The sequence below is a fragment of the Lactuca sativa genome, chromosome 5 (assembly GCF_002870075.4).
Source record: "Lactuca sativa cultivar Salinas chromosome 5, Lsat_Salinas_v11, whole genome shotgun sequence".
NCBI classification, from domain to species: Eukaryota; Viridiplantae; Streptophyta; class Magnoliopsida; order Asterales; family Asteraceae; genus Lactuca; species Lactuca sativa.
The window spans coordinates 184676521-184685375 of NC_056627.2; the positions used below are offsets into that span (position 1 = coordinate 184676521).

The window sequence follows — 8855 nt, forward strand, 5'->3', positions numbered from 1 at the left end:
AAACCAGAATCGTGTTTCCCATTTCTAGATGCTCCATCAACTCTCTTTTAATAGTATTATAATAACCTTAATATTTTTAGGTAATTCTAAAATCATGACAGTGTTGATCTTTAAGAAACGATCCTATCAATGACAAGTAAAATGTATAAATTAAGTTATATAAAAGATATCATAAAATGAATTCGATTAATAACATATAGCAATTCATACAATCTAGATCCCTAATATTTGATGACAATGTTAAATAACCCAACAATTACATTTATTTGTATACCTTAATTTGTGTAACTATGGTTCGACCGGCTTCTCTCTATAAATGACTATTATCTGTGCTTTTTAATTTATTCTTTAAAATTAAATATATTATATATGGTTTTCTACTTTAAATTATATTGCATATTTGCATTTTTAGTTCTGAATTTACCGAGGATGTTTACTGAAAATTATTACAAGTGCTTTCTTTACAAATTTCATTCTAGTAAAGAATATTTTAGACATTCACCTATTAATTTTTTTTAAATAATGAAGCCACTTATATTATTTTTCAAGTAGTAACATACAATAAGAGCAAATTAAAGTTTGGTCCCTATAGTTAGCATTTTGTCATGGTTTATGTAGATTTAGCAGTAGAATAAATGTCTCACAGCCGTTTAAAAAAGTTAGCAATTTCTCATAGTTTCCCACTTTCGCTCCAAAATTTTAAACATTATCATGTTTATTTTTTCAAAATGCATTATATATATATATATATATATATATATATATATATATATATATATATATATATATATAGAGAGAGAGAGAGAGAGAGAGAGAGAGAGAGAGAGAGAGAGAGTAAAGAAAATTCCAAGTGGCGTTGTAAATAAGTGATTTGGCATTGAGAAGCGACACCTAATTGTAATTAAAATTAAGGGAAAAAGAATGGGGAGGGGGTCTGTATCTGATTACAATAATGTTACAATTAAAGCCGGTTGGACTTTGGATCCCAAAATAAATTAATCTAACCAAGTGGTCCGTCCATCCATGTAATTATAACTCCAAATTAGAATATTACAAATCATCCTTCATAAAAAAAAAAAATAATAATAATAATAATAAATACATAATTAATATTAAAATTAGTAAGATCAAGTCGTTTTTTAACAAAATAAATGTTGTCTATATTCTTATGGTTCTCCGTTTTTTGGTAATTCTATGAGGATGGTGATTAACCTAAAGTTAAAAATAAGTTCGGTTATGGTAAAACTGGTTGCTACCATTTGTTATTAGTGTATATTTAAAAATTCTGGAAAATGAAACATAAATTGAATTTTACGTTTTATGACTAAACTCTGGTAATATGATATTTAATATATAATTCATTAATTCCACATAATTGGGCTTGATTTTATTTCCTAGATTTCTGTTTTGGGCTTGAAGACATAATAACAAAGTAGCCAGCCCATTAATAACATTCCTTCTCAAATCAAAATTACAATCTAGAGTACACAAACTTATTAAGCACAACCCACTATATATATAATAATGGGATAATGACTTGAAAGGGTAACGAACTTTTGATTTTTTTCACATTTAGTCACTAAACTTTTTTTCGTTATCTATTTGCCATTGAACTATTGAAACTGTTCACATTTTACCCTTATGACCGGCTGTTACCGGTCATAAGGGTAAAATATGAACAGTTTCAATAGTTTAGTGGCAAATAGATAACGAAAAAAAGTTTAGTGACTAAATATGAACAAAATCGAAAGTTCGTTTCCCTCTAAAAAGTTCAATGACTAAATGTGAACAAACTTCCTCTTGTATTATGTTTTAGCAAATTATTTATTTTTGTTAAATTGTAGCAACATTTGTTGATGAAGAAATCTATGAAATAAAAAATAAAAAAAATAAAAATAAAAAAAACAAAACCCTGAAAATATATTAAAAAAAACAAAAAACTGAAACCGAAATAAAAAACCAATGGTTTGACATTTTCCAAAATAAAAAATCAAAAATTCCAATTTGATTTTGGTTTTACAAAAAAATGAACCATTCTCACTGATATGAATTATGACCATTGGTTTGGCATGTGGAATTTGTGACATCCCATGAATACGTAGTTACAACATTGTCTGAACTCGTAATGAAATCTACACAAAAGAAAGGGGTTCATTTTTGTACCTCAGAATGAAGCTCCTTGCTTGAATAACTCAGAGCAATAACCTTCCTTGGCCCCTCTTGCTGGAACTCTTCTCCTTTCTTGCAAAATCACACCAAAAAGCTCAAGATAGCTCTTCCTAACACTCTACACACTCAAGCTCGCTAGGGTTCTCACTTATGGGAAAGGTAGTTGCAATTGAAGGCCATAAGTGCCTTTAAATATGGCTCGGGCCCAAAGATTTAGGGTTTCTGCCAACAGCGCGGACTCGTCTAGTCGCCTCACCGACTCGTCGAATCCATTCATTAATCCGAGTCATCAGTCGAGTCTCTCTTCTTAACTCAAAAGAAAAATACTTAAATTATGATACCTGGAAATCTGGATGTTACATTTTGTTTTTTTTATTTCATAGATTTCTTCATCAACAAATGTTGCTACAATTAAACAAAAACATAATACAATAGGAAGTTTGTTCACATTTAGTCATTGAACTTTTTAGAGGGAAACGAACTTTCGATTTCATAGATTTCTTCATCAACAAATTGTTCATATTTTACCCTTATGACCGGTAACAGCCGGTCATAAGGGTAAAATGTGAACAGTTTCAATAGTTCAATGGCAAATAGATAACGAAAAAAAGTTTAGTGACTAAATGTGAACAAAGTCGAAAGTTTGTTACCCTTTCAAGTCATTATCCCTATAATATATGTAGGAAAACTTTATATTATTTTCTCGTTTACAAAACATAATCCATTATATGTTTATATATAGAAAAAATCTAACATTATTTGTTTTTATCAAAAACGCACAACTCATAATACGTCGCCAACATGTAGAAAAACTAGTACATTATTTTTCTTTTGTTTGTCCATAGAAACAAAACTCATTGTATCCTCCTTAATAAATGAAGGGTTTTTTTGCCACATGTTAATCTCTCATGAGTTTTGACACTTGTCATTTTGTGGTATTTTTGAAATAAATATTATCCACTTGTCAATTTTTGATTTGTTTCAATTTTTAAAATTAAAGTCATATACTATACATGTAAAGTATTAAATATCATATATATATATATATATATATATATATATATATATATATATATATATATATATATATATATAAATTGCAATAAATACGTTTATTCATTTCTTATTTTAAAGTTGTACATTAAAAATATTTTCTATTTACACTTTAATTTAATGTTTAAATTTTTTTTAAATCAACCCGTGTAATACACGGCTCTCACACCTAGTTCTACCTTATACAAAAACCCAAATTAAAAGTGTCCAAAGAATTTGAATATGTTCTAGCATATATATAAGGGTGAACATACCACCGATTTGTTTTTCTCATATCATACCTCGTATCATTTATAGTTGGTATACAAATTTAGCTACCAACATCATACCAAATATATTTGGTACCATCGTCTTAGAATACCAAAAAGTTTTTTTTTTTTTTTTCTTTTTTTTTTTTTGAAACGGTAACAAATTTATAAAACCAAAAACAAGAAATAGCAAGAAGCTAGAACTACAAAAACGTTATAGAATGTTACGACATTACAAAAAAGATAACATAGGGTTTTATAACCATAACCCACAATGTATTTTAAACTTAACTCTATTAGAACACCAAAGGAAACAAAGGGAAACAATGTCATCGAAAATAATACTCTTTTTTGGTTGAACAGTACCGAAAACAGACATATTTTTAAACTTCTAGTGGTACCACCAAGTGACAAAGAACGCCCTTTCAAGCACTTCTTTAACCTGCTTCTTTATTCTAAGATTTTCAATCCAATCCACGCAATCAGCAACAGTGTCAAAAGAATACGACTGTAAACCCCACCAAGCTAGAATTTTAGCAAGAACCGTCTTTGCAACCAAACACTTGAAAAAAAGATGATTGTTGGGTTCCATTCTAGCATCGCTAATAGGACAACAAATAGAAGGATTATCCAAACTTTTTAGAGACAAATTATGTCATATAGGTAACCGATCCATGAGCATTTTCCAACAAAAAACATTCACTTTAATAGGCACCAAGTTGACCCATCTAATAGCATTGGAAACCGTATCCAAGATAACCAAATCAATCAAAGTACGAGCCGAAGAAATTGAAAATTCTCCTGAAGTCTCTAGATCCCAAACCCAACGATCTTGCACATCTTTCAAGGAAACTATATTACGAAGCTCAATAAACAAAGAAGCTTGCTCACTCTCGGCTCCACCAAGAAGAGAACGACGAAAAGAATCCAACCAAGAAAAAAAATACTACACTTAAAAGCCACAAAAACTTTTTTGTCAGTTTCTAACAAAAACAAGCGGGGAAAACAGACTTTAAGAGGAATTTCTCTCAGGCATACATCCGTCCAAAAACGAATATTATCACCATTACCAATTAACTTCTTGTAGCTATCGAAGAGATTTATACCTTTAATTCGTAAATCAAGAATAGCTTGAATGATGTCAATCCAAACTGATCTTTGATGAGGAAAAGTATCACAATTAAAAAGAGCATTTTCCTTATGGATCGCTTTCACAACAGGAGCTCATAAAGAAGCCCGATTAGTTCTAAAACTCCACACCCATTTAAAAAGCAATGCAAGAGATCTTAGCATCATAAATTTTCGGAATCAGAGTTATAAACGACGAGTTACAACCAGTTGAAAAAAAAACAGAAATAAAAAATTGTTGCACTGCAGCCACAACCGAATTCTCAACTATGCTCTAATATCTTCTAAAAAAACTCAAAAGTAAAGTCATCAGGACCTGGAAACTTATCAAAGTCACAATCCCAGACAGCCCGTTTAATTTCATCTCTCGAAATCTCACCGTCCAAGACCAAGAGCTGATCCAAAAAGTTGGGAAGGAAATTCGAGATCAAGTGGGATTCGAGAAGTACAAGGCAGCGAAAACCTATCAGAAAAATGAGAAAAAAAAAAATCTTTTTTTGACCAAAAAAAGGTCTTCAATCCAGTCACCATTAGAAAAAAACACCTCTAAATGCTCTTTGGTTTCTCTTTTTATTAATAATACCATGAAAATAACTGGTATTTTCATCACCTTCTATTGACCACGAACTTTAGCTCTCTAAGATAACTCCATAGCTTCCATCTTATTTAGATCAATGAGAGACTTAGAAATAGAAGCTCTAAAGTGAATCAACTCCGGATTACCATCTCCAACATCAAGTTTTTTTACCAACTCTGCAAGGGTTGCTAAAAGTTCATTGTTTTTTGAAGTTTTAAAAGACCGAAAATCTTTGTACCAAGATTTTAAAGAATTTTTAAGAAATTAGAGCTTCTTTTTTAATGCACTAATAACATTATCTTCAATAATCCCATCATTTTTCCAAACCTATCTAACTACGTGAATACCAATAAGTTTGATTGGTAGAAATTATAAATGGTATATTTTGTACATTATTGGTACTTGGTAGCTAAATTTATGTATTAACTAAAAATGATAGATCGGGAAAAACAAATTGGTTATGTATCATGTTCACCTTTATTTTTACCGGAATATATTTTATAGCCAGTTAAATCTTTTGCAAACCTTTAGTTTGGACTTTTTAAAAAGTAAAATATAATGAGTTGTTGTTATTGGACAAAAAAATTATATAAGTTTTTTTATTTTTCTAAATAAAGAAAAAGTAAATAAATAAAAGGATTTTTCTGCACTGAGGTTATGATTTTCTAAACAAAAAGGTAATATAATTTTTGAGAAATTAAATTACTTCCTACCTTTTATACCTACAATTATTCCTATCCATTGAAATAATTGACAAATCATCATTCATTATTATTTCATTTGATATATTTCTAATATAGTCTTAACGAGTTAGTTAAAAAAATATGAAATGATGACATTTGTCATAATTTTATTGGGTAGCAACACTTATAGACATAAAAAATAAGAATCAGTTTAATTTCTCATAATTTTTTTCTAGGTACATGTGTGTATATATGTGTATAGTAGGTTGTGCTTTTCTGAATTTTATCATTAATTATGTATTGGTTTATACTTTATAGAAAAATTATAATTATATATACTTCAAAACAAATAATTTAACCAAGTTTTTTTTCGTCTTCGCCATCATTATTGAATTGCAAAAGGTTCTTCAAATTCCATATTTGAGGTTACATTGTTTATGGGTATATATGGTAAATTTTGAATTTTATTCTTCATAGCTTTTTTTAAGGTCCATTCGACTTTTATTAGATAGATTAGTAAACTTAACACTATCACAAAGAAATATAACTGAATTCCACTGCCAACCAAACACATGACAAATTCTACTTCCTTTAGACATTTCAATAATTAAAAAAAAAAAAAATCATTTTGTAAACCAAACACCAATATATCAACGTCTATAGATTATAAAAGATGCATTAAAAATACAATTTAACCATACATATAATACATAAGAAACCTGCAAAAAAAAACTGAAATCAAATTTGCAACATTTTATAATTTAAAAAAAAATACTTCAACGATAATGTCATAATACCGCCTTAATTTAAAGATAAAATGAGTTTTTTAAAAAGAAATATTAAAAATAAATAAATAAATAAAAATTAAAAAAAAAACCCATACCTGAACAGGTAGTATATGATGAAGAATGACATGACAAAATACATCACAAGTTTACATGTTCTTCTACTTGATTTTTTTTCAAAAACCTGCATGTTTAAAATTTGCTTTCATTTACCAAAATAGACCTTGTACTTTATTTTTTAACCAAATTAGCCCCCAACTTTTGTTGTTTCAAACTAAAAGGGCATTTTAGTCAACAAAATAACTCTGCAGTTGGCCAAACAGCAACATACTTTATCATTTACCAAAATAGTTAATGTAGTTTACTTTTTACCCAAAATAGCAACCAACTTTTATTTTTCAAACTAAAGGGCATTTTGGTCAAGATAAGTAAAAGGTTGACTAAGTAAAACAATAATCAAAATTTTTACCATTTTGAAGCGATCCATAGTTCCTGACATAATCCCCCTTGCAGAATCCATCCCATTACCCTGTTTATTAAATAATACATAAATAAATAATTAAATAAAAAGAAATTATGCATGTAATTGGAGTATGTATAATGTATATTTACCATTCTGTCCAACATGCGATTATGACTCTGCACCTCATCATGTATATCACCAGTCAACTGAAAATGACAATTATAAATTTTAAATCTTTTGAGAAAAATAAAAATGGTGTCCAAGATTTACTAAAAATTAAAGTTGAAGAACTGACTCTCTTTAGAAAGACAACTTTGTCTTGCAGAATATTTAAAGATTTATCATTTTCTTGTTCATCTGCATATGATGAAGAAGCCCTGAGACCACCTTCTTCAATGCCATCAAGGTTATCAAATAGAGCACTTCTAGATGCACGATTGTCCCTACAAAAAAAAAAAAGATAAAATTATGTGCAAGATTTTGTAATTAGTGGTATAAATAACTCATATACAGTATACACAACCAAGATTCTACAATTGCCATTACCCAAAACTCAAAATCAACCAACAGAAAGTATGCAGATTTGGCTTACACAGGCTTTTTGTCAATAGTATTACAACAAGCTTTACCATGTCACCATATTTGAGAGAAGTGTTAACTGTTAAACCCTTTCTCTGAGCTTTTTCAAATATGTCAGTTGAGTTTATATTAATGAATTTGCAACAAAAAAGCTATAAAAGACTTCAGGCTACACACTCAACCCATTAAAGGTACTATTAACAGCTATGTATTTCATTAGTCGATGAATCAATAATGCGAATTAACAAATCAATGATTTCCTGGTTAAGGAACTACTTAATTCCAAAACTTTTGCTAGGCAATTACATAGGGTTTAGCGTTTTTCATTTCACTATGGCACAACAATATTGAGCATTGATTTCTAACATGTTCTAATTCCCTCAAACAATCAACTCGGATGCACGAAATAGTACCAATAATGAATGATAATAATGAATTTAATATCAACATTGATAGCTATGGAGCCCATTTTATTTATAGATATTAGAGATCGAACCTGCGATAGCTCATCTTCGGATCCACGAAAAACGGACGGCTTCAACTAGTAAGATTTGGTAAAACTTTGCGCAAATTCTAATGATGAAGTAAACCCTAAAGGTTGCATTAGTATCAGTTACAGATGATTTAATGTAGCAGGGGTTTAGATCCAGTAGATTCAGGCTGCAATTCCCAGTCTCCGGTGGCCGATTGTGAAGCGAAATGAATACCAACGGATTATTGAGGGTTTTTTGCCCCTTTACTCCCCTCGCTTCTGTTACTTATTTTTTTAGAGTAAATTACACAAATATAGCCCCCTACGGTTTGAGGCAAATTCCGAATTTCGTCCTTACAGTTTGTTTTTTTTTTTTTCAGTCGGACCATCTTATTATAGTTTTTTGTTAGATTTTAGTCCCCGGAAAAAGTGATTGTTATGACAAAAAAAAAAAAAAAAAAATCGGTCCATATGGTTTACAAAAAGTCTACGTCGTGTCATTTGTTCTTCTCGTTTGAAATCATTACATGATTGGTCTATGTCCATAAATTCATCTTTTTTATATCGTTAGATACAAAATCTTTTTCTTCAAATGTGTCATTTATCCATCTTCCCTTATCTGATTTTTCTCTCCTTCAATTTCTTACACACTTTTCTTCCCTTCGAGCTCTTTAAAAAACAAAAAGAAAAAATCATGG

General features: G+C 29.5%; 1 protein-coding gene across 2 annotated transcripts; it reads right to left on the reverse strand.

Moving 5' to 3' along the window:
* Positions 1 to 4370: 4370 nt before the first annotated feature.
* On the reverse strand, positions 4371 to 8440 carry LOC111897286 (bet1-like SNARE 1-2). 2 transcript variants are annotated; one of them, XM_023893252.3, is made up of 6 exons: positions 8182 to 8440; positions 7402 to 7549; positions 7256 to 7312; positions 7113 to 7172; positions 6742 to 6827; positions 4371 to 5351 (listed from the first exon to the last, which is right to left on the reverse strand). In XM_023893252.3, exons 1-6 carry the CDS (start codon positions 8193 to 8195, stop codon positions 5333 to 5335), a joined length of 384 nt encoding a protein of 127 aa, XP_023749020.1. In that variant the 5' UTR covers positions 8196 to 8440; the 3' UTR covers positions 4371 to 5332. The 2 variants fall into 2 exon arrangements, with proteins under 2 accessions (XP_023749020.1, XP_023749019.1); XM_023893251.2 differs by lacking the exon at positions 4371 to 5351 and adding an exon at positions 6430 to 6577.
* Between the last annotated feature and the right edge of the window lie 415 nt (positions 8441 to 8855).

Coding starts and splice junctions, on each gene's coding strand:
- LOC111897286 (XM_023893251.2), bottom strand. Junction 7,313..7,401: donor AAGTTGTCTTTCTAAAGAGA/GTCAGTTCTTCA, acceptor TGTCATTTTCAG/TTGACTGGTGATATACATGA. Junction 6,828..7,112: donor CTATGGATCGCTTCAAAATG/GTAAAAATTTTG, acceptor TTAAACATGCAG/GTTTTTGAAAAAAAATCAAG.